Source organism: Carcharodon carcharias, chromosome 14 (assembly GCF_017639515.1).
Source record: "Carcharodon carcharias isolate sCarCar2 chromosome 14, sCarCar2.pri, whole genome shotgun sequence".
In the NCBI taxonomy this organism is placed as follows: domain Eukaryota; kingdom Metazoa; phylum Chordata; class Chondrichthyes; order Lamniformes; family Lamnidae; genus Carcharodon; species Carcharodon carcharias.
The window spans coordinates 8,115,541-8,141,230 of NC_054480.1; the positions used below are offsets into that span (position 1 = coordinate 8,115,541).

The 25,690-nt window shown below is 44.7% G+C and overlaps 2 protein-coding genes and 1 long non-coding RNA gene across 3 annotated transcripts in view; 1 reads left to right on the forward strand and 2 right to left on the reverse strand.

Moving 5' to 3' along the window:
• timmdc1 (translocase of inner mitochondrial membrane domain containing 1) overlaps positions 1–21,553 on the reverse strand; it is a 58,014-nt gene extending 36,461 nt beyond the window's left edge. The window contains exon 1 of the mRNA XM_041204117.1: positions 21,498–21,553. Coding sequence (XP_041060051.1) covers positions 21,498–21,502 — 5 coding nt within the window. The 5' untranslated portion in view covers positions 21,503–21,553. The remainder of the gene's footprint in view (positions 1–21,497) is intronic.
• Positions 5,528–7,450, reverse strand: abraa (actin binding Rho activating protein a). The gene has a single exon (XM_041204113.1). The coding sequence runs from the start codon at positions 6,825–6,827 to the stop codon at positions 5,742–5,744; it is 1,086 nt and encodes a 361-aa protein (XP_041060047.1). The 5' UTR covers positions 6,828–7,450; the 3' UTR covers positions 5,528–5,741.
• Positions 20,122–25,690, forward strand: part of LOC121286893 — a 38,858-nt gene continuing 33,289 nt past the window's right edge. Inside the window, exon 1 of the long non-coding RNA XR_005945096.1 lies at positions 20,122–20,440. This is a non-coding gene — a long non-coding RNA (uncharacterized LOC121286893). The remainder of the gene's footprint in view (positions 20,441–25,690) is intronic.

Consider the following 25,690-nt stretch of genomic DNA (forward strand, 5'->3'; position numbering starts at 1 on the left):
TGGGAGAGAGGGATGAAATTGGTGGGGCAGAGGGGGGAAAGTGGAGGGGGGAGAGCGGGGAAAGTGACAGGGTGGAGGGGGAGAGGCGGGAATGTGGGAGGGTGGAGGGGCAGAGGGGGGGAAATGGAGGAGGGAAAGTGGAGGGAAGCGGGGGGAGTGAAGGGGAGGGAAGTGGAAGGGAGCCACAGAGGGGGCAGAGGAGGGATGTGAGGGGGTAGTGGAGGGAGCATAGATTAACAGGAGGGGAGTGAGGGTGCGGAGGAGTGGACTTGGGCAGGAGAATGAGGTTACATGAGGAGGAACAGGGAATGAGGGGTTTAAGAGAAACGGCTCAGGATGATAAATAGGAGAAAAGAAGATCCTGTTTGGGGATGGGAGGTATGGAAAGGTGCAGTGGAGGAACTCATCAGCGCAGTATGGTCAATACATTGTCATGCTTTTAATGGATCTATTTCCTCTCACACACACATGTCTGTTTAAAAATAAACACAGAATGTAAATATTGTCTGGAAACAGGTGTTGCTTGAACAAAATCCGCAGATACATCCCAGACATAAATTTTAACCTGTAACATTGGCTGTCTTGCCTCTTGCAGACCACGCTGTCCATTTAACATACATAGCAGTGCAACATATGTGACCTATGTGAAAGGTGAAAGTTTATTAGCAATTAGAAGCACCCTGGAGGATAATTAATTTTAATTGGCTTGTAGAAAAAGCTTTTGAGATGTTTATTTTGGTTAATGGGTTTTTAGGCTTTTATTGATGCTCATTGAACTCTACGCACATTTAAAAAACGACACACCATTGACCATGAGATGTAGGAGTAGAAGTAGGCCATTCGGCCCATCGAGTATGCTCTGCCATTCAATGAGCTCATGGCTGATCTGATAATCCTCAACTCCACTTTCCTGCCTTTTCCCCATAACCCTTGATTCCCTTATTGGTTAAAAATCTATCTCCACCTTGAATACACTTACCGACCCAGCCTGTACAGCCCTCTGCAGTAAAGAATTCCACAGATTCACTACCCTCTGAGAAGAAATTCCTCCTCATCTCTGTTTTAGGTGGGCACTCCCTTACTCTGAGATTATTCCCTCTGGTCCTAGACTCTCCACAAGGGGAAACAACCTCTCAGCATCTACCCTGTCAAGCCCCCTAAGAATCTTATATGTCTCAATAAGGTCGCCTCTCATTCTTCTAAACTCCAATGAGTACAGGCCCAACCTTTTCAACCTCTCCTCATAAGCAAGTCCCTCCACCCCCAGGATCAACCTAGTGAACCTTCTCTGGACTTCATCCAATGCCAGTATATCTTTCCTTAGATAAAGGGAACAAAACAGTTCACAGTATTCTAGGTGTGATCTAATTACTGCCTTGTGTAGCTTTAGCAAGATCTCCCTATTTTTATACTTCATTCCTTTTGAAATAAAGGCCAACATTCCAGTTGCCTTCCTTATTACCTGCTGAACTTGTATGCTAGCTTTTTGGGATTCATGCACGAGGACCCCCAAATTCCTCTGTGCTGTAGCTTTCTGCAGTCTTTCTCCATTTAAATAATATTCACCCTTCTCTTTCCTTCCTGCCATTATATTCCATCTGCCACATTTTTGCCCACTCACTTAACCTGTCTATATCCCTCTGTAGACTCTTTGTGTCACCCTCACCACTTGCCTTCCCACCTATTTTTGTGTCATCTGCAGACTTGGTGATAGTGCATTCATTTTCCAAGTCATTAATATATATTGTAAATAATTATGGCCCTGGCACTAATCCCTGTGGCAATCCAGGTTACAGGTTGCCTTCCTGAAAATGCCCCCTGTATCCCAACTCTATGTCGTCTATTAGTTAGCCAGACCTCTATCCATGCCATACTAATTAGCCTTACGTATGGTACCTTACTGAACGCCTTTTGGAAATCCAAATATATTACTTCCACTGGTTCCTCATTATCTCTCCTGCTTGTTACCTCAAAGAATTCTAATAAATTTGTCAGGCATGATTTCCCCTTCAGGAAGCCATGCTGACTCTGCTTGATTAGATTATGCATTTCTAAATGCTCTGCTATTATATCCTTTATTATAGACTCCAACATTTTCCCAATGACAGATATTAAGCTAACTGGCCTATAGTTACCTGTTTTTTTGTCTCCCTTTTTGAATAAGGGTGTTACATTGGCAGTTTTCCAATCCTCTGGGACTTTTCTGGAATCTAAGGACTCTTGGAAGATTACTACCAGCGCATCCACTATCTCTGCAGCTATTCCTTAATATCCTAGGGTGCAACCCATCAGGTCCAGGAGACTTACTGGCCTTTAGCCCCATTAGTGTCCCTAGTACTTTTTCCTCTAGTGATCGTTATTGTACTTACTTCTTCCCCCTCACCTTTTGCTCCTTGATTATTGAGTATTTTTGGAATGTTATTAATGTCTTCTACAATGATGACTAAAGCAAAGTATTTATTCAACTCCCCTGTCATCTCCTGGTTCCCCATTGTTATTTCCCCAGCTTCATTCTCTAAGGGGCCTATATTGACTTTGGCCTCTCTCTTCCCTTTTATATATTTAAAGAAGCTCTTATGTCCGTTTTTATATTACTTGCTAGTTTACCCTCAAAGTTTATTTTCTCCCTCTATTATTTTGTTGGTCATCTTCTGTTGGTTTTAAAACTGCCCCAATCCTCTGGCTTACCACTAATCTTTGCCACATTGTATGCTTTTTCTTTCACTTTGATACTATCCTTAACTTCTTTGGTTAACCATGGTTGGTTTATCCCCTTCCTACAACCCTTTTTTCTCACTGGGATATATCTTTGTTGTGAGTCATGAACTATTTTCTTAAACGTCTGCCATTGTTCATCAACTGTCTTTCCTGCTAAACTCCTTTCCCAGTCCACTCCAGCCAACTCTGCCCTCATCCTTTTGTAATTACCCTTATTTAAGTTCAGCACAGATGTTTCCGAGCTAAATTTCTCACTCTCAAGCTGAATGCTAAACTCCACCATGTTTCCAAGGGGACCTTTTACTCTGAGATCATTTATTAAACCTGCCTCATTACACATCACCAGATCCAAAATAACCTGATCCCTGGTTGGATCCACAACATATTGTTCTAGGAAACTGTCCCGAAAACACTCTATGAATTCTTGCTCGTGGCTACCTCTGCCACTTTGATTTTCGCAATCTACATGGAAATTAAAGTCACCCATGATTAATATACTGCCTTTTTTACATGGCCTCATTATCTCCTAATTTATTCTCTGTCCAACAGTATAGCTACTGTCAGGGGGCCTATAGACTACTCCTACCAGTGTCTTCTTCCCCTTGTTATTTCTTACCTCCACCCATGTGGACTCTACATCTTCCGATCCAATATCATTTCTTGCTATCATACTTATTTCATCTCGCACTAACAAAGCTACCCCACCACCCTTTCCTTCCTGCTTGTTCTTTCAAAAAGTCACATATCCCTGAATATTTAGTTCCCAGCTTTGATCTCCTTGTAACCATGTTTCTGTAATGGCTATAAGATCATGCCCATTAATCTCAATTTGTGCTGTTAATTCATTTATTTTGTTCTGAATACCTTGTGCATTTAAGTAAAGAGCCATTAATTTTGCCTTTTTACCATTTTTCCCCCTCTGACCCTATTTGCTGCTGTTTTTTAATGTTTGTACACTCTGTCCCTTCCTGTCACACTCTGGGTATCCCAAATAGTTGCCCTGCAAGGCTGCCATATCCTTTTGCTTTGTAAGCTTACTTATCCTCTCTCCAGAACCCTCCTCCCTCTATTTAGTTTAAAGCCCTCTCTACAGCCCTAGTTATTCAATTCGCCAGAACAGTGGTCCCAGCACAGTTCAAGTGAGGCCCGTCCCACCAGAACAGCTCCCTTCTACCTAGTACTGGTGCCGGTGCCCCATAAACTGGATCCATTCTTCCCACATAAATCTTTGAGCCACGCATTTAACTCTTAGACTTGATTTGCCCTGTGCCAGTTCGCCTGTGGTTCAGGTCGTAATCCTGAGATGATTACCTTGGAGGTTCTGCTTTTTAATTTAGCTCCTACCTGTTCAATTTCTTTCAGCAGAACCTCCTTTCTTGTCCTATCAACACTGTTGGTCCCAACCTGGATGATGACAACTGGATCCCTCCCCTCCCACCCAAGTTCCTCTCCAGCCCTGAGGAGATGTCCTTAACCCTGGCACTGGGCAGGCAACACAGCCTCCAGGACTTACGCTCATGGCTGCAGAGAACAGTATCAATCCCCCTAATTATACTGTCCCCTACCACTACTACGTTCCTATTTCCTCACCCCCCTTGAGTGGCTCCTTGTACCATGGTGCTGTGGTCAGTTCACTCATCCTCCTTGCAGTCCCTGCTCTCGTCCACACAGCTTGCAAGAACCTCATAAATTTGGACAGTTGCAGGGGCCAAGGCTCCTCGAACGCTACCCCCGGGTCCCCATACCTGCCTCATCTGCAGTCACACCCTCCTGTCCCTGATCACAGACCCGGTTTGAATTGCCTAAACTGAGGGGTGTGACCGTCTCCTGGAGCAAAGTGTCCAGGTAACTTCCCCCATTCCCCCCAACCCCCACCACCCCCCCCCGCAACCCACCCCACCCCACCTCCCCAACCCCCCCACCCCCGAAGTAGCGCAACGTCTGCAGCTCAGACTCCAGCTCCTCAACTCGGATCCGAAGTTCTTTAAGCTGCGAATATTTACTACAGATGTGTTCGCTTTGAATCACTCGGTGCCCAGCAACACATCACCTGCCTTGCCATCGCTATTTTATTTAATTTATTAATTAATTACTCGAGTGTCCCTGCTCTTTACACTTTATTGAATTTAATTGTTTACACCAGTATTGATCTTATACTTAGGCTATTTTTAAGTAAGAGAAATAAAAACTAGAGATCTAAACCCTAACTATAGACCTTAATTTTAATCTAAAGACTAAAAATACTCACCAATCCAACTCACCAATCAGCTGCTCTCTGCGCTCTTTTTAAATGAAGTCTCCCTCTCCTGATTTAAATGAAGTCCACAGCTCACTCACTCTTTGTTTTCAAGACCTATGTTGCTGCCTTGAGTCTTACTCACTTTTCAATCCATCTCTAGCTCTGTCCCAGCAACTTATAAATATCAGATAAGATGACTCTGCATTTCTGTGGGTGAGGTGGGACGGGGTGGGGGGGGGGTGGGTAGTGCTTTATACTGTATTCAAATCCTTCCATGGGACTCCTGCTTACCTATGTAACCTCCTCCACCCCTGCAACACTCCAAAAATTCTGGCCTCTTGAGCATCCTCAATAATAATCACTTTACCATAGTTGGCCATGCCTGCAGCTACCTGGGCCCTAAACTCTGGGATTGCCTCCCTAAACCTCTCCCTATTCATCTGCCTTAAAAAAATCGACTTAATAATCTTTAATTTAATCATCTTTAATCTAATAGTCTATTTACTAAATAATCTACAGCCTACTTAAAAATAACCCCCTTGTCAGACATGATGGACAATGCGTTAAATCTTCAGCACAACTCTTCTTTATTTTGATTAAAACAGCTGACATAATAAATCAGAAATGCAACCATTGAAAGAAAATACAAAACAGTCTACATGTTTGGAGTTTCAAACCCAACCAATCTAAATCAAGGAGATAACGTGCTTTCATTTTGAAAGAAATCTTTAAGAACCAAACAGTGCAAGTGCAATGCATTTGATTCTAAACCTCTGGCCCATCGTTAATCATTAAGAGTAATAACGATATCATCGTGCTCTCCCTTCCATAACATTTCACCCTCAAAATCCAGCAGTCCATGTTTCCTAGCCCTCATCAAAATCCCAACGACTTTATCTGAGACGGTGACATATCTGTCAAACAGTTCACCAAAGGTAACCCTGGTCTTCCCATCCCTCCCCTCGATCCCCATGTTCCTGATAATGAAGCACATCTCCTTCATTTCTTTCTGGACATGTTGCTGAGCTCGCTGGCCTCTCTCCGCTGTCTTGGAACCCTCCTTCGGCTGCCCGTAGCCTTGATCTCCCTTCTTCAATCGGAGGCCTTTGGCGTAATCGTAGTCAAAGTCATCACTGAAAGGGTTGGTCTTTTGCCTCTCGATGTGATCCTCAGCCCACCTCAGCCAGACCTTCTTCAGGTCTTCCATTGCGCGCACCTGGGCACGTGGGATTGACCTCATCCTCTTCCCTCGGTCAGCTACCCCATCATTCTCCTTGGACTCTTCCTCACTTCCCTCTTTCCTTTTCTCTCCCCCATTGCTTCTGCCTTTGCTGTCCACACTGCTGTTGGAGTTGAATAGATCTTTCCCTTCCTTCTCCCATGATTCTGAGATGTCTGATGCCTTGTTCTGACATAACCGCCTTCTGGTTGGTGACCTGTTGCCCAAAAATGGTTTCGGTGCCACATCTGGCACCGCCTGATTGAACCGATCGGCCATGAAACTCACCAGTTCATTGCTTCCTGAAGTGGATCTGATGCCAACTGTTTTAGTGACTTGAATGGTCCTGATGGTCGATTCAGTTCCTTGAGATCCATTTAGCTCCTTGCTGGAATCCACGTTTCCACTGTTGAAGGTGCTTTGGGATTTATCTTGGGGCACCTTTACTGATCTTTGCTGCTTATTATGCTCGACAGAATCCTCATCTTTAAAACCCTCAGGTAGCCAGCCTTGAGGCTCTGCTTTCTGTTTGTGCGAATGGTCATTTGCCCATTTCTGCCAGTTCCTGGTCAAATTGCTCACCAATGAGACGCACCTGAATTTCTTGATGGCTTTGCTGACTGGTCTTGAGGACCTGAGCTCAGTGTTCATTGTTGTGTGGGGAGCACGGAGAGTGAGGCACTGGAAGTTCAGCCTTGTCGAGATTTAACCCAGTGCTGAATGAGAGTGATTTCAGCTGCTTTATATAGAACGTTGACTGGAAGGTATTTCTAAAGTACGAGAGGTATTTCAATTTCAGGACAAGCCCCTGGTCCCATCTGACTCCCACAGATGGAAATGTACCCGTCACAGATGAGCTTTCACTTTTAGTGCTTGGCTGTGCTCCAGAGTATGCAAAAATATGTCAAGCTACCGTCTTACATTCTTTATTGAAGTGACAGGTGGAAGGGTGCCTGAATAGTGCAGACTATCTGATCTACTGAATTCAAGTCCAGCAAAGCCTCTCTCAAGATGAAAACACTGTTATCTAGAGTAAAGCAACACCACAACAGCGGAAAAAAATACGCAGGGCAAATATGATACGGCAATCTTGTAGTCATGTTACCGGACCAGTAACCCTGTGGCTTAAACTAATAATCCAGTGGATGTGAGTTTATATCCCACCAAGACAGTTTGAATATTTAATACTTTTCAAAGATATGGAAATCAAAAAATGGGATCGGTGAAAATGACTATGAAGTTGTTTGACTGTCTTTTAAAAACCCAACTGGGCTGGGTTCTTTGGATATTAATGTATTGGATTTTAATTTTTTTAGATATTAGGGGCATCAAGGGGTATGGAGAGAAAGTGGGAATATGGTGTTGAGATAGAAGATCAGCCATGATCATATAGAATGGCGGAGCAGGATCGAAGGGCTGAATGGCCTACTCCTGCTCCTTGTTTCATGAATGTTCTTTAACGGTTATCCTCACCCAGTCTAGGCTTTATGTGATGCCCCCACCAGAGTGCTTGACTGTTAACTGCTCTCAGAAGTGGCCTGTCAAGCCGCACAGTTCAGGTTAACGAGGGTCAATTGTAACGATTTGTCAGGTTTTTTAAAATTTCTTCGTTCATGGGATGTGGGCATCGCTGTCTGGGCCAGCATTTATTGTCTATCCCTAATTGCTCTTGAGAAGGTGGTGGTGAGCTGCCTTCTTGAACCGCTGCAGTCCTTGTGGTGTAGGTACACCCACAGTGCTGTTAGGGAGGGAGATCCAGGATTTTGAATCAGCGACAGTGAAGGAACGGTGATGTGGTTCCAAGTCAGGATGGTGAGTGGCTTGAAGGGGAACTTCCAGGTGGTGATGTTCCCATCTGTCTGCTGCCCTCGTCCTTCTAGATGGTAGCAGTCGTGGGTTTGAAAGGCCTGTTGAAGGAGTCTTGTTGAGTTGCTAGGTCTTTGCTAGCATTTATTGTAATCAATAATTTATCAGATTCAGTTTATCAGAATTTAAAATGATTGACAAAAGAACCCAGAGGCAATTGTGGAAAACCGTCTTTGTGCTATAAGTGGTTTAGATTTGGAATGCACTGCCTGATTGGAGAAGGAGAAAGTATTTCAGCAATATGTGGAAAAGCAGGTCAGCTCTGAAAGAGCTGGCACAGACTTGATTGGTCAAATGGCCTCATTCTGTGCTGTACTAACTCTATGATTCTGACTGGCAATGTTAACAAGCATCTTTGTGGGCCACATCAGTTTCAATGCACTACCAACTGTGCTTAGTGTTGTATTTCGATCCATAAACACAGGAGGGTAGGACATGTGCTATTGCCTCGAACCATTAATTTGGACAGGTACTGCTGATCTTCGGGCTATTCAGTACTTGCTGGACAGATTCAAAAAGTTCGGAGTTCTCATGAAAGGTGATTGACCCAATATGTAAACCCTGGGGTAGATCACAGAAAAATGTAGAAGTGGATTTAAAAACCTAAGTGAGATAGCTGAAGTTTTCCAAGCCTGTTTCTCTCACTGCAGAATCTGCCTGACCTACTCAGCATTTTCTGTTTTCATTGCAGTTTCTGTGATGTTTTAATTCAGGTGCCATTAGCCGAAAGTGTCAGGTGAAACTGATAACATGGGGGTGAGGAGAATTGGGGAATTACTGATAGACTAGGGCTCCAGAGCTTATAACAGGCAAGTTGGCGTTTGTGAGATTTACCATCAAGACGACACGCATGATAAAACTGCGTCTTTGCCGTGGGTTATTATCGAGTCAGGACTGTGGTAGCTGGAGTGATCCACAACACAGGGCAAGGTTTGGGAGGCAGGAAGGATACAAGAAGCTAATTGGTGCCTGCCAGAGGGTTAAAGCAGCGCATTTCCTGAGGCACTTCCTTCGAGAATAGACGGTGATCAAGGTGGATGGTGTAAGTGGCAGGGAGACTGAATGTCCAAAATGCTCAATGGAAGTACCTCTGAGATGAGGCAATGAGACATAATAGACAGGAAAATGACTGCAGAGTGACCTGTGTGATATGTTTGTGCAGGTGCAGTATGCTTGCAATCTCCAAAGCTATGTATCACTAATCCATAACACTAGATTACAAGCACTAATGGCTCTTGTGAGTCACAGACTGCTTTCAGCTCATTCCATGTATACAGTTTCTTACCTGTTGACATCATGTCCAGAAAAGTAGCAAGGGGCTTGTCTAACCTTAAAGGGGCCGCATATTCTTCACCAGATTTTGCTGCCAGAAAAATGGTGAGTTTAATAATGCTTGCCATCATGAATGAGCAAGCTGACCAGCATCTCAAGGAGAGGGAGAGTTACCCCATGAGCTATTGGTCACCCCAAGTTTCAGAACAGTTTGTGCCAGTCGCCATCAGCCTCACAGTGTGGGTTGCGAAGCTGTTGCACTGACACATTCATTACCCATTAAACTTTCTGCAGAAAGTTAGGGCTGGCACTTAACAGTGTTGGTATCTTTTTAATGAGCAGATTTATGCTCCTGCAATACAACTTAACCCCTCTTTCCCAGACAGGAAACAATTGAAATGTGGACTCTTGTTCCTACAGGTAGTAAATTGCTCCATGAACATAAGAAATAGGAGCAGGAGTAGACCTTTCAGCCCTTCAAACCTGCCCCGCCATTCAATAAGATCATAGCTGATCTGCCCCTGGCCTCAACTCCTCTTTCGTGCCAGCTCCTCATAGCCCTCAGCTCCCCGAAAATCTATCTAAATCCCCTTTAAATACTTTCAGTGATCTAGCCTCCACAACTCTCTGGGGTGGAGAATTCCAGACATTCATTACCCTCTGAGAGAAGAAATTCCTTCGCATCTCCGTCTTCAGTGAGTGTCCCCTTATTCTGTAACTGTGTCCCCTAGTTCGAGATTCCCCAACTAGTGGAAACATCTTCTCAACATCTACCCTGTCAAAGCCCCTCAGAATCTTGTATGTTTCAATAAGATCACCCCTCATTCTGCTAAACTCTAATGAATAAAGGCCTAACCTGTTTAGCCGTTCTTGATAAGTCAACCCCTTCATCCCAGGAATCAGCCTAGTGAATCTCTTTTGAACTTCCTACAATGCCAGTTTATCCTTTCCTAAATACAGGGACCAAAACTGTACACAGTACTCCAGGTGTGGCCTCACCAACACCCTGTACAGTTGTAACAAGACTTCCCTATTTTTAAACTCCAACCCCCTAGCGATACAGGCCAAAATTCCATTTGCCTTCTCAATTACTTGCTGCATCTGCAGGCTAACTTTTTGTGTTTCATGCACAAGAACACCCAGATCCCTCAGGGCTGCACTTTTTTGGGGGTCTCTCCATTTAAATAATAGCCTGCCTTTTGATTCTACCTACCAAAGTGCATGACCTTACACTTTCCTACATTAAACTCCATCTGCCAAGTTTTTGCCCACTCACTCAACCTGTCTATATCCCCTTGCAGACTCCTTATGTCCTCATCACAACATGTCCTCCCACAGATTTTTGTTTTGTCAGCAAATTTGGATACATTACTCTCCTCCCCCTACTCCAAGTCATTAATATAGACAGTAAATAATTGAGGCCCTAGGACTGATTCTTGTGGTACTCCACTAGTTACGTCTTTCCAACCTGAGAAAGGCTCATTAATCCTGACTCTCTGCCTTCCGTGTGTTAACCAATCCTCAATCCATGCTAATACATTACCCCCAATACCATGAGCTCTTGTGCAATAACCTTTTATGTGGAACCTTATCAAATGCCTTCTAGAAATCCAAATGCACTACATCTACCAGTTCCCCTAATCAACTTTGCTTGTTATATCCTCAAAGAACTCTAGCAAATTTGTCAAACATGATTTCCCTTTCACAAAACTGCAGTGACTCTGTTTGCTTGTGTTAAGCTTCTCTAAATGTCATGCTATTTCCTCCATAATAACAGACTCTAGCATTTTCCCAATGACAGATGTTAGGCTGACTGGCCTATAGTTTCCTGCTGTTTGTCTCCCTCCCTTCTTGAACAGAGGCATCACATTAACGGCTTTCCAATCCTCTGGGACCCTCCAGGAATCCAGTGAGTTCTGGAATATTGTGACCAATGCCTCCACTATCTCTGCAGCCACTTTCTTTAAAACCCTTGGATGCAGGCCATCAGGTCCTGGTGACTTGTCTGCCTTTAGTCCCATTGGTTTGTCAAATACTTTGCCCCTCATGATAGAGACTATTACAAGATCTTCCCTCCCATTAGCTCTTTGCTTATCTGATATCTTTGGAATGTATTGTGTCCTCCACTATGAAGACTGATGCAAAATATTGGCTTAAATTATCTGCCATTTCCCTGTTCCCTGTTATCAATTCTCCAGTTGCATCCTCCAAGGGTCCCACGCTCACTTTAGCTACTCTTTTTATATACCCATAGAAGCCCTTTCTGTTTGTTTTTATACTTCTTGCCAATTTACTTTCATAATTAATTTTCTTCCTCTTTATTAGCTTTTTAGTTATCTGCTACTGGTTTGTAAAAAAAAATTCCCAATTCTCTGGCCTACCACTAGTTTTTGCTGCTTTTTTGCCTTAGTTTTTGATTGGATGCTTTCCTTGACCACCTTTGTTAACTACGGGTGGCTCATCCTTCTCATTGAGTCCTTCTTTTTGACCAGGATAAAGTTTTGCTAAGCGTTATGAAATATCTGCTTAAATGTCTGCCACTGCTCATCCACTGACCTCCCTCTTTGTCTATTATCCCAGCCCGCTTTAGACAACTCTTTCTTCATACCTCTGTAATTGCCCTTATTTAAGTTGAGGACACTGGTTTAAGACCCAAGTTGCTCGTCCTCAAACTGAATTTGAAATTCTACCATGTTGTGATCGTTACCCCTTAGAGAATCCTTAATTATGAGATCTCTTATTAATCCCACCTCTTTACACATTACTAGATCTAAAATCCCAGGTAGGTGCAACGTATTACTCTAAGAAACAATCCCTGATGCACTCTACAAATTCGTCTCTCATGTTACCCCTGCCAATCTGATTTGTCCAGTCAATATGCAGATTAAGATCAACCAAGACAATTGTAATGCACTTCCTACACGCCTCCATTATTTCCAGACTTATACTTTGTGCTACAGTGAGGCAACTCTTTGGGGGCTTATAGGCGACTCCCACCTGTGACTTCTTCCCCTTGCTGTTTCTTATTTCCACCCAAACTGATTCCACATCGCGATCTATTGCACCTTTATCACTACTCATCACCACACTGATACTTTCCTTTATTACCAAAGCTACCCCACCTCCTTTTCCTTTTCACCTATTTTTCCAGAATGTCAAATACCCTTGAATATTGAGTTCCCAGTCCTGGTCACCCTGCAACCACATCTCTGTAAAAGCTATCAAGTTATATCCATTTACTTCTATTTGTGCCATCAACTCATCTATTTTGTTAGAAATGCTGCGTGCATTCAGATAAATAACCTTAAGCTTTGACTTTTTATCATTATTACTCATTCTAGTTCTAATTTCTGCTGCACTCTTCTGCTTATATTTTCTGCCCCTTCCTGTCACACTTTGATTACTGTTTGCCTCTTCACTACCCTGCGCCTCTGCTCTCGTTTTTTTTTGAGTTTTTAATCTTCCCTTCAATTGAACCCTCCACCCTGACTAATTAGTTTAAAGTCCCATCTACAACCCTTATTATACAATTCGCCAGGACACTAGTCCCTGCATGATTCAAATGAAGCCCATCCCAACAGAACAGCTCTCTCCTTCCTCAGTACTGGCGCCAGTTCCCCATGAGTTGGAAGCCATTCCTCCCACACTAATCTTTGAGTCACACATTTACCCCTCTAATCTTATTTACCCTACGCCAATTTGCAAGTGGCTCAGGAGTAATCTGGAGATTATTACCTTTGTGGTTCTGCTTTTTAATTTAAGCACATAAGAACATAAAAAATAGGAACAGGAGTAGACCATTTGGCCCCTTGTGCCTGCTCCATCATTCAATGAGATTATGGTTGATTTTCTTGTGTTTCAATTTCCACATTCCCATCTAACCTCGATAACCTTTGATTCCCTTACCTAACAACAATCTATCTACCTCTGTCATAAAACTATTCAATGACCCCCACCTCCACCACCTTCTGAGGCAGAGAGTTCCAAAGTAGCACAACCCTCTGGGGGAAAAAATTTCTCCTCATCTCTGTCCTAAAAGGGTGACCCCTACTTTTAAAACAGCACCCCCTAGTTCTGGACTCACCCACAAGAGGAAACATCCTTTTGACTTCCGCTTTGTCAAGACCAATTAGGATCTTGTATACTTCAATCAAATCACCCCTTGCTCTTCTAAACTCCAGTGGAAACAATCCCAACCTGTCCAACCTTTCCTCATAAGACAGCCCACTCATTCCAGGTATCAACCTAGTAAACCTCCTCTGAACCATCTCCAAGCTGCTCGTAGACCCTCAACGGAACCTCTTTCCTAGTCCTACCTATATTATTGGCACCTACGTGGACCACAACAACTGGATCCATCCCCTCCCACTTCAAGTTCCTCTCCAGCCCAGAAGGGATGTCCTTAACCTTGGCACTAGACAGGCAACATAGCCTTCGGGACTTTCTGTCTTTGCTGCAGAGAACAGTGTCTATTTCCCTAACTATGCCACCCGCTATTACTACTACATTTCTCTTTTCTCCCCCCACTTGAACGGCGCTCTGTACCACGGTGGTTAGTTCGCTCATCCTCCCTGCAGTCTGTGCCCTCGTCCACACCATGAGCAAGAACCTCATACCTACTGGACAAGGGCACTGGCTGAGGCTCCTCCAAAGCTAAGTTTTGGACCCCCATACCTGCCTCACTCACAGACACACCCTCCTGTCCCTGACCATGGTCCAAATTTCATATAATTAATCTAAGGGGTGTGATTGTCTCCTGAAACACAGTCTCCTGATAACTATCCCCCTCCCTGATGTGTTGCTGTGTCCACAGCTCAGAGTCCAATTCCTCAACTCTGAGCTGAAGTTCCTCAAGCAGCCAACACTTGCTGTAGATGTGGTCACTGTGGACCACACCGGCATCCACCAGTCCCTACATTCTACAGCTGCAACACATCACCTGCCCAAACATCTCTATTCTATTTAATTAGTTAATTTGAGTGTTAAATATTTTAAAAGTGAATATTTCAACTATACTCTTCAGCTGTAATAAAGTCTCCTGATTTAAACCACTTGGCCAATCAAAAGAGACATGGAAGAGATGCCCACCAATCACCTACCTGTTTTCCTTTGACATCACAATTACGCTCTGACAGGTAGAAACAGGTTGAAGGGACTCTCAGTCGCCGGGTTTTATCTCCCGCCATCACTGCCCTTCTCACACAGGCTCCGCTCTCTGGCTTTAAAAGTTTGAAATTTTAAATGTTTTAATTCTTTTCCAATTTCTGCCTCTTTTAAAAACTAGCTTGGATTGAATGGCCTGTTTCCGCACTCTGTAACTTACTTAATTTTATTTTTTCATGAGACATGGGCGTCACTGACAAGGCAAGCATTTATTGCCCATCCCTAATTGCCTTTGAGCTGAGTGGTTTGCAACACCATTTCAGAGGGCAGTTAAGAGTCCGCCACATTGCTGCAGGTCTGAAGTCATATATAGGCCAGGGCTGATGAGGAGAGCTAATTTCCTTCCTTAAAGGACATTAGTAAACCAGATGGGTTTTTACAACAATTGACAATGGCTTCATGGTCACCATTACTGAAAGTAGCTTTTCATTCCAAATTTATTAATTGAATTTAAATTCCACCAGCTGCCACAGTGGGATTTGAACCCACACTCCCCCCGGGTTACTATGCCACCATCTCCCCTTAATAGTCCATGTAATTCTCTCCCGTTTCATCCAATCTATTTTTCTGTACTTGACTCTAGTTCACATGATTTCCGTCTCTGTCACTCTTGTGTTTCTTTCTCAATCACTAATCCCCATCCCTTAAAGATGATAGACTGTTGGTCTTGTCGTTCACTGAGGTTCATGTTCTTCGCTCCACTTCCAGTCCTTTATGGTGCAGGTAATTTCAAGGTGAAAGGTGAGAGAAAAAGTCCAACTAACATGACACACCATGAGATGCCCCACCAAAGAAAAACCTGGGCCATCATGTGGCAAAGATTGTTGCAGGAAATAAGGGGGAGAGGGTAGGAAGGAAAATAACGTGGTTTTGATCATGATGCCTGGCCAGCAATGATAGTTTTACACTCAGCGTAAATTGAACATAACCCCGGGGCATGCAAGTGGAAATATCTGCTACACATTTCATGAACCTAGCAATCTCACCGCTGTCAGTTATAATCACCAGCAACATCACCTCATGTTCATATTGCAGTTTTGGCATAATAAAATGGCCCAAGGTGCTTCACAGGAGCACTATGAAATTTCATAGTCAGTCAGATAAGGAGATATTAGGGCAGGTGACCAAAAACCTGGTCAAAACTTGGTTTAAGAAGCAATTTTTTTCTTTACGCTTTTGTGGGATGTGCGCATCTCTGGCAAGGCCAGCATTTGTCATCCATCCCTAATTGTCCTTGAACTAAGTGGCTTGCTTTTCAGTTGAGAATCAACCACATTGTCTGGATCTGGAGACACATGTGGGCCAGACCAGGAGATTCCCTTCCCTAAAGGGACATGAGTGAACCAGATGGGTTTTTATGACAATTGATAGTTTTGTGGTCACCATCACTGACTGAGTCTAGCTTTATATTCCAGATTTTTAACTGAATTCAAATTCCACCAACTGCTGTGGTGGGATTTGGATTTAAACCTGTGTCCCCAAAGTATTAGCCTGGGACCCTCTGGATTACTAGCCCAGCACTATTACCACTACGCCACCAGTCAGGGTTCGTCCTCATGGCTTGCTGCATCCACATATGTATGGGCTGCCCAAGACACACCCTATATGCCCCATCTTATCTATAACTGATTCTGCGCAACATGAGTTGGCAAATGGCTGGGTGAATTGTTATAAGCAGCTTTGACCAAGTTTTCCACATACATGGTGAAGGAATCCTTCACATTTACGATGACCACACAGGACTTGCATATCGATAGCAGCTCTGTGTACGTGTGCTCATTTGACATCGCTAGCCTATTCACCAATGTTCCACTTAAAGAAGCCGTAGATATTTGGGCTGCAGCACTATATCACCTGCCGCTATTGCGTGAGTCAGTTTTCATTGAACTCACGAACTCAGCAACTCATGCAGTTGAGTTCAGTTTTAATGACACCATGTATGCTCAAATAGGTGGTCTTGCCATGGGATCCCCTCTAGGCCCAACTCTAGCAAACATCTTTGTTGGGTTCCATGAGAACCGTGTCTTCAATGGAATGACATCTAACCTTCTACCCTCACATATCTCTGATATGTGGATAATACATTTGCTGTATTTAAATCACAGCTGCGTGTATTAGTTTCCTTACATATCTTAATGGGTTCCATCCTGCGCTCAAATTCACCATTGAAATGGAGCAGTCAAATGAACTCCTCTTCCTTGATGTATTTGTTGAGAAATCTGCCGGGGATTCTCTACCATGGTCAACTGCAAGCCTAGCTTCACTGGTCAATATACGCATTGGGATTCTTACAGTTCCACACGCTATAAGATTGGTCTTATCAGCACCTTGTAAATAGGGCCCAAGCCATTTGCTCACAATGCAACCTTGACGCTGAAGGAGGTGCATCAAAGGCACCCTGTGGGATAACGGCTAACCTGATCAGCTCATTTCGCGGAATATATCACAGAAACCCATGAATGGGTCTAAGGTCGTCACTTTCGGTCCTGAAAGGTGACCAGTCTACCTTAGATTACCCTGGAAGGGTAAGGTATCTCAAAAATTTGAGCAACAGGTGAAGCTAGCAGTTTCACACTGCTACTATGCAGCAATAAGAGCGGGTATTCACCACTAACAGGATGCTGCCGTCAAGGCAAAAGGACATTCTGCCTATCACACAGATGAGTAATGTGGTACATAAATTTCAGTGCCAGTGTGATGCTAGGTATGTGGGCTATACATCCCAAAGACTGGCAGATAGTATCAAACAGCATGTCCTTTCCACTGTTCACAACGGGCAAGGTACAGACCATACCCAACCAGCCCGCGCTGGCAAAACTCAAAACACAGTGCCCAACATTAGATGTGATTCCGCGATTGGACAACATTTGCTAAATAATCCTCAGTGTGTTAAGAATTACACTGACAACCAGTTTAAGTCAGGCTTGTAATGTAATGCATTTGTGTGTATCAGAAGCTACACATACTAATACACAGGGCCCTGTTCTTTACAGAAAGAACATGTACGCACATTGTGCCTGTTTCAGCTAAACAAAAGAAGTGACAGCCATTCGCTGACTCATTCCTCAGGGCAATGCCTTGACCAATCAGGGTCAAGCTGCCTGGTTTAAATTTCAAACAATGCTTGGCAGTTAACTGTCAGTCACCATCACTGGTGCATTCTCCATGGCAACGTCTCTACCAGTTAGACTCCGCTTGCCAACCAATCAGCGCTCTCTTCACATACAGTATAAATGATTGTCCTCCTCCTATATTGGTATTCTCACGAAGTGTCCAGATGAGTGAAAGACGAAAAGCCTCGACATGTCTCATTTTTCAGCAATTCTCACCTTCTGTATGACTGAACGGGCATGAATGAACTCGATGGGCTTTTGTGACAATCCTGTAGTTTCAGGGTTACCATTACTGATAATCGCTTTTTTTAAAAAAAAATTCCAAATTTACGGAAATTACTGCATTCAAATTCCACAGCTGTCATGGTAGAATTTGTACCCATATCTCCGGAGCGTGAGTCCAAACCTCTGGATTACTAGTCCAGTAACATAACTACCAGGCTACCATATCTGTTACTTAAAAGAAAGAGCTCGCATTTATATATCACCTTTTACAACTGCAGTGTGCCTCAAAAATACTTTACAACTAATTAAGTACCACAAAGAGTGAACCCCCAGTGTAATGTGAGAAGAGCAGAGGGGACAGTGTTGTTCAGGCTGCTCCTGGGCTGTAACAGTTAGTCCTGGCTCGAGGCGCTTAGGCCAGGCTTTCCAGTCTCTCCAGGGTAAGGCCAGGGTAGGGCTTTCCCAGGTGTGGGCCCAGCCTCCTAGGATCATGCAAATTGTGCAACCTCCCCCTTCTCAGGGTCAGCGGGGACAGGTTGGGCAGATGTCAGCACGTCTGATGTGCACCGGATTTTCAGGATCTGTAAAACCTGACAGCAGAGTCACTGAATGCTCAAGTCATTGGAGTACGTTCAAGACCGAGATCAATGGAAAGTTGGACTCTAAGGGAAATGCAGACAGTGCGGGAGGGTGGAGTTGATGTGGTAGATCAGCCATGGCTGTATTGAACTCGAAAGGCTTAAGCGCCAAAATGGTTGACTCCAGCTCCTATTTCTTACGTGAGTTATGTAAATTGCAAACTCCAAACCAAATCAGAAACATTTTGAGTAATGGCCGGATGAATATATTACTTGTCGCTTTTTGAACAGCTGACTGGGCTCTTTAACATCCACCTAAATCACTGCTACAGGCAGGCGCGGCCAGAATTAAAGCCAGTCAGGTATGTCCAGGCTATGGAGAGGGTGCAGAGGATCTTGCCCAGAATGATACCAGGGATGAGGGGCTTCCGTGGAGAGACTGGAGAAAATGGGGTTGTTCACCTTAGAGCAAAGATTAAGGAGAAATTTAATAGCGGTGTTCAGAATTATTGGGGGGTTTTCAAAGAGTAAGTGGGGAGAAACTGTTTCCAGTGACAGTCGTGTTGGTCACCAGAACAAACAGCCAGAGGGGATAGGAGGAGAAATGTTTTTGAGCAGCAAGTCGCTGTGATCTGGAAGTTGCTGCCTGAAAGGGCGGTGGGAGCAGCTTCAGTGGCCAGGATCCTCGGGTCGATGGGAGGGGGTGGGCCCCACTCGCTGATGATTAAAATTATGCGCAGTGACATCGGGAGTGTGTCCCGACATCACCGCGCGGCATTCAGGTTTTCAGTTCGGTGAGTGCGCACCAGACTCGGCTGTGCACCTGCCGCACTGTCAAAAGCCTATTAAGAACATTTAACTATCAGTTAAACTAGTAAACTGAGCTGCCCGTCCAACATTAAGGTCGGGGGTGGTGGGGGGTGGGGGGGGAGGGGGGCGGGGTCAGGCGAAGAGTCCAGGCGGCCTCTGCATTTTTCATGGAACCTCATCCACGGGCGGGACAAGGTTTCATGAAGTGTTTATAAGTTGAATGATAGTTTTCAGTAAAGTTCATTGACTTGTCCCAGCTCGTGTGACGCTGTCCACATGAGGGAACACGTCTTAAAATTTCTTTCAATATATCAAAATTGAAAAATATCGAGCTGCCTCAGGGAGATTTCTGCGCCCCCTTTTGCGCAGAGGTGGGAAAGTGCGCAGGGCCCGACTCAGCCTCCTCCCTCCGCCTGCCCAGCACTTCTGGGTGCGCGTCACGCTGAGCGGGCATTCATTGGCCCACCCACGTAAAATGGCAGCACGCAGCTGATCGTGGGTGGCCATTGGCTGTGTACCCTCCCCTGCACCAGCACCTCCCCCGCACCCACCCCCCCCACTCCCACCCCCACCCGACGGGGAGAAAATTCTCCCCAGTGGTAACTTTCAAAAGGATAAGCACTTGAAAAGGAAAAAGTTGCAGGTGTATGGGTAAAGAGCGGGAGGAGTGGGACTAATCGGTTAATAAGAACAGGCAGCATTGGATTGGTCATCCCTTATACATAGGCCTGGTTCATACCCTAAAACCAACTGCTTGGGTGAGATAATAGAGGGTTTTTGTATTCCAGGAAGTGCCACAGTTTTCAGGATATTGCCTTTTTCCCACAATCAGCAGATCATAGAACAGGTACAGAACAGAAGGAGGCCATTGGGCCCATCATGCCCATACTGGCTCTCTGGAAGAACTAAAATTAATCTACTGCTGTTCAAAAGATACCCAACAGCAGTTGACAGCTGATTAGACTGTCCCATATTTAGGATCCACTTTATCAGCCTGTGCACTGACAACAGGAAAAACATGGGTTAAGCTCCTTTCACTGGTTTAGAAAATAATGTGCGTAGGATATGGGCTTTGCTGCCAAGGACACGGCTTACTGCTCAACCTGACTTCCCTCTGGAGAAGGTGATGAGCCTCCTTCTTGAACCTCTGCGCTCCGTATGGTGAAGATGCCCTCACAAGGTGGGGAGATCCAGGATTTTACCCAGAGATGGTGGAGTAACTGAGACATATTTCCAAGTAAGGATCGGAAAGTAATTCTCAGCCAACATTTCAATATCAGGCCAAGCCGCTCACAGCATTATTGTATAAATAGAAGGTTGTAAATTACTTTAATAAATTATGAAGAAGGAAGTATAGACAGCAGCGTAACTTGTGACATTATCTAGAAGCTTAAATTTCACAGCCTGTGGGATTTTGCTGTAAATATAGATTGCATTTTCTTTAAAACTGTAGATATAATGACGCCAAAGGCACCAGTGGAATTAATTTTCCTGGTACATCTGTCACCAATTTGTAAACTGCATCATTAAGGAACAATAGTCTTTTTTCCCCGTTTGCTGATATTTGAATATTAGGGCGGTGGTAGACACTGTTTGTGTGAGGGATGCTCTTTGTCGGCTGCTATTTTAGATCTGTTCAGTGAAGGCTCTCATGGAGAAAGAACTTCCGTCTTTGAACACAGAACAGATAATCTGTTGTTGGTGATGTTGTTTGAGGGTTAAACGTTGGCCAGGAAACCGGGATAACTCCCCTGTTCTCCTTTGAGATAGTGGCCTAGGATATTTTATGTCCATTTGAGAGGGCAGGCAGGGTCTCTCAGTATAACATCTTATCTGAAAGACATGAGAACATAAGATATAGTTGCTGGGGAAGGTCCTCAAACTTGCTTTGCTGTTTTATATGATCGTGGCTGATCCTCGACCTCAATTCCACCTTCTCATCCCATCCCCACATCTTTTGATTCCAAAGATCTATCAGTCTCAGTCTTGAATATATTCAATGATTGAGCATCCATAGCTCTCTGAGTTAGAGAGTTCCAAAGATTCACAGTGCTTTGAGCGAAGGAATTTTTTGGCATCACAGTCCACTTATCCTAACCCTATGCCCCCTGTCCTATGCTCCAACCAGTGGCACCGCGGAGTGTGCAGCACTCCCTCAGTACTTCGCTGAGAGTCTCAGCCTGGATATTTGTGCTTGAGTCTCTGGAGTAGGATTTGAGCCCACAACCTTTTTGACTCTGAGACGAGAGTGCTACCCATTGAGCCCCAGCAATTAACATGAGGGAATCACTTACCCCATTCCTGACCCAGCTGTTTTCCTGCAATCTCTCAATATTAACCTAGGCTGGTGAATGGCAGGAGAGTGGATTCCCCTTAAATATGCAGATCAGGGGCTGGTTGCAGGTCTAAGTGGAAGGGCCAGTGACAGCTTCCTCTTCTGGCTGGAGCTGGTTTCTGGGCTATAAGCCAAGTCTAAAAGTTTTGTTTTAGATATCCTTGTGTGCAAAGAAGGCAGGAGTGCCCCCTCAGATCTCACAACGATGGGTCTCCTTCACACTAGGCTCTCCTGCAACCCCGCCCCCACCAAGTCTTTACCAGGCCCTCTTCCCTCAGCATTCTAACCCTGTCACAGGTCTTCCCTACCGACAGCAGATCATACCTCCTCCACCCACCACCGGTCCCCTGTACAGCCCCCTGCCTCAAGATTCCCACTCCCAACTGCCCACCAGGTAATAAATCCGGTCAGGCTGCACCAAAGGCTTATGGGCCTCGAAAACATCCTGCCAGTGGTGTGTCCTATCCACAAAAAGCAGGAGAAATCCAATCCAGCCGATTCTCATCCCACTAGAACGCTCTCAAACACCAGCATGTGATGGAAGGTGTCCTTAGCAGGGTCAAGTGTTACTTCTTCATCAATAACCTCACCCACGCACAGTTAGGGTTTTGTTAAGGTCACTTGGCTCCAGGACATCACTGCAGGAGTTCCTCAGGGGTAGTGTCCTCGGCCCAACCGTCTTCGTCAATGATCTTCCTTCCAACACAAGAACAGAAGTGAGGGGAATAGATAGAGGGGACAGGATAAAATTGTTTCCCTTGGTGGTGAATTCTAGAACCAGGGGACACGGATTCAAGATAAGTGGCAGGCAATGATCATCTCCAACAAGACAGGATCTAACCATCACCCCTTGATATTCAATGGCATTACCACCACTGAATCCCCCACTATCAACACCCTGGGGGGTTACCATTGACCAAAAACTGAACTGGGCTAGCCATATAAATACTATGGCTACAATATCAGGTCAGAAACTGGGAGCTCTGCGGTGAGTAACTCAATTCCTGACTCCCCAAAGCCTGTCCTCTATTTACAAGGCACAAGTCAGGAGTGAAGACGGTATTCCCTCCAATCCTGCAACTACCACATAGGCCAGTTGAAGAGGAGAAGTTATAATCTCCGATCACACAGCAACCACAGAGACTCAGGCTTCCTTTAACTGGTTTTATTCAAGCATATACAAGGGAGCTGCAATCATTGCTAAGAATGAAGATCCGGCTCCCAGACTGATTACATTTCATTCCTTTTGTACTTTTTCTTATCATAATACATTTGAGTGCATTTGAATACATCCAATCAGTAACCGACACACAGGTCCCATGTTAACTTTATCCTATTGAGTACATAAACATGTGATTTTGCTAACCAATTATTCTAAAGGATGTATACATAATTATATTATCCAATCAAAATTAAAACACGTACGCAAAGACCTTGGTTCTCACAACTCAGGACTGCTTGTGTTTCATCAAAGCCCCCTCTTTGTCTATTGTATGCCCTCCCATATCTATGATAAAACCATCTGTCCCATCCCTATCTGAGAGAGGAGTACACTTAATCTAACTTTATGATATGTTTCATCTCCAGTCCAGCTCTCAAGGCTTCACCGCATCATTGTACCACTTGAATTGTCCTGCCTGTTACTGTTACACACAAGCCTCTGTGTGTACAATGTCCATCTGCTTATCCTCAACTGTTAATATGTGCAGCATCAATGGCTGCCTGGAGATTTTAAGTATGTTCAGCAAATTCTTACTGTGTTCTCTTTTAGCATCTTTAATTTCCTCCTAACTAGGAGTGTGATGGAATTCCTTCCACTTGCCTGGATGAGTGCAGCTCCAATAACACTCAAGAAACTCAACCCCATCCAAGAAAGAACAGCCTGCCTCATTGGCACCCGATCCACCACCTTCAACATTCACTCCCTCCACCACCACCGCACGGTGACAGCAGTGTGTACCATTGACAAAATACTCTGCTGCAACTTTCCAAGTCTCCTCCATCTAGAAGGACAAGGGCAGCAGACACATGGGAACAGTTCCTCTCCAAGCCACTCACCATCCTGACTTGGAAATATATCACCGTTCCTTCACTGTCGCTGGGTCAAAACCCTGGAACTCCCTCCCTAACAGCACTGTGGGTGTACCTACACCACATGGACTGCAGCGGCTCAGGAAGGCAGCTCCCTACCACCTTCTCAAGGGGCAATTAAGGATGGGCAATAAATCCTGGTCTAGTCAGCAATGTTCAAATGGCATGAATGAATTAAAGTCACTCTAGGCAAGTAGCCAATCACTCCCATCGGAATGTCCTAAAATTCAGGGTCTGATCTAACTCCACTCCTGGGGCTCATTTCTCTTTAATGAGGGAGCTGCTTGGCTGATTGTTTTGGAAAGATGCAGCTTGTTAAAATTGTGTGGCCCACAGGTATGGAGCAAGGCGGGATGTTTCTGGGGGGAAGAGGGGGTTTTCTGCAGGGTGGGGAAGTGGCCGGGAAATTTGGGGAGGGGTAGCATGGAGTTGCGGAAGCCAGAAGTTTCCTTTTGAATCCTGGAGGATCAGTCCAACTCCTTCCAGCCCCACAGAGGAAAGTTATACACTTAGCTCATCAGTCAGGGGCTGGACCACAGCACGAGGAGAGTTAAAACCTTTTTTTAATACATTTCTGGGATGTGGGCTTCACTGGCCAGGCCATCCCTAACTGCCCTTGAGAAGAACTACCTTCTTGAGCCGCTGCAGTCCATGTGGTGTAGGTACACCCACAGTGCTGTTAGGGAGGGAGTTCCAGGGTCTTGACCCAGCAACAGTGAAGGAACGGCCGATATATTTCCAAGTCAGGATGGTGAGTGACTTGGAGGGGAACTTCCAGGTGGTGGTGTTCCCATCTATCTGTCCTTGTCCTTCTAGATGGTAGTGGTCGTGGGTTTGGATGGTGCTGTTGAAGGAGCCTTGGTGAGTTTCTGCAATGGACCTTGTAGATGGTGAACACTGCTGTCACTGATCGTCCCCTCCCCTATTGGCCCTGACATTCCAGAGACTCAATCCTGATCCTTACATGAGATCGGATTGCGCAATGTTAGGAGGAGGGAGTGGGAGCTGGCATATTCTGACACTACAGCCAATAGATGTCAGAGTGCAGCCTACTCTATATAAATGTAAGTTGGTATTCATTCTCTCTAGGTTTGGCCTGTGCTTTCTCCCCCTCCCTTTTTTGGATTATATTAATAAACCTGTTATAGGTTCATATCTACAGTCAAAACATCAAATTGTCTCTTCTCTTTCCATAGTTGAGATTCAGCAGCCATAGTCTAATAATGCCACAATAAGGCTGAGGTGCTAAATAGCTTGCTCCTGTGTGCACCAAATCCCCATCACTGTGCTCACTGACCTGCAGTGGCTCCAGGACAGCCATATCCTAATTTTAAAATTCTCACCTTTATTTTCAAATACCTCCATGGCCTTTCCCTCTCCTAACTCCTCTAGCCCTACATCCCTCTGAGATCTCAGCGTTCCTTCAATTCTGTCCTCTATAGCATCCCCAGTTTCCATCATTCACCATTAGTGGCTGTGCCTTCAGTTGTCTGGGTCCTAAACTCTGGAACTCCCCCCCCACCAACCAAACCTCTCGGCAACTACCTCTCTCTCTCTCTTCCTTTAAAACTCTCCTCTTTGTCCAAGCTTCTGTTCATCTGTTCTATTATCTCCTTATGTGCCTCAGTGTAAGGTTTTGCCTGATAACACCCCTGTGAAGCACTATAGGTCGGCTTATCATGTTAAAGGTGATATATTAATGCAAGTTGTTGTTGGTCCTATGAATCTATGTGAAAACTGAACTTCCCTTCCTTCACCTCCCAACGGCCCACTTCAAGGTCAGTGAATGCACGTTCACATGCCCCATCCTTATAAATGAACCACTAGTCTCACACATTGCCCCATTCACTGCACCCTTTTTGCCCCATTCACTGCACCCTTTTTGCCCCATTCACTGCACCCTTTTTGCCCCATTCACTGCACCCTTTTTGCCCCATTCACTGCACCCTTTTTGCCCCGTTCACTACACCCTTTCCACTCAACTACCTACAAACAAGCAACATCAAACATGACTGAAACCCAATGCTCATTATCTTATCTCACCCTCACACACTTAGCACT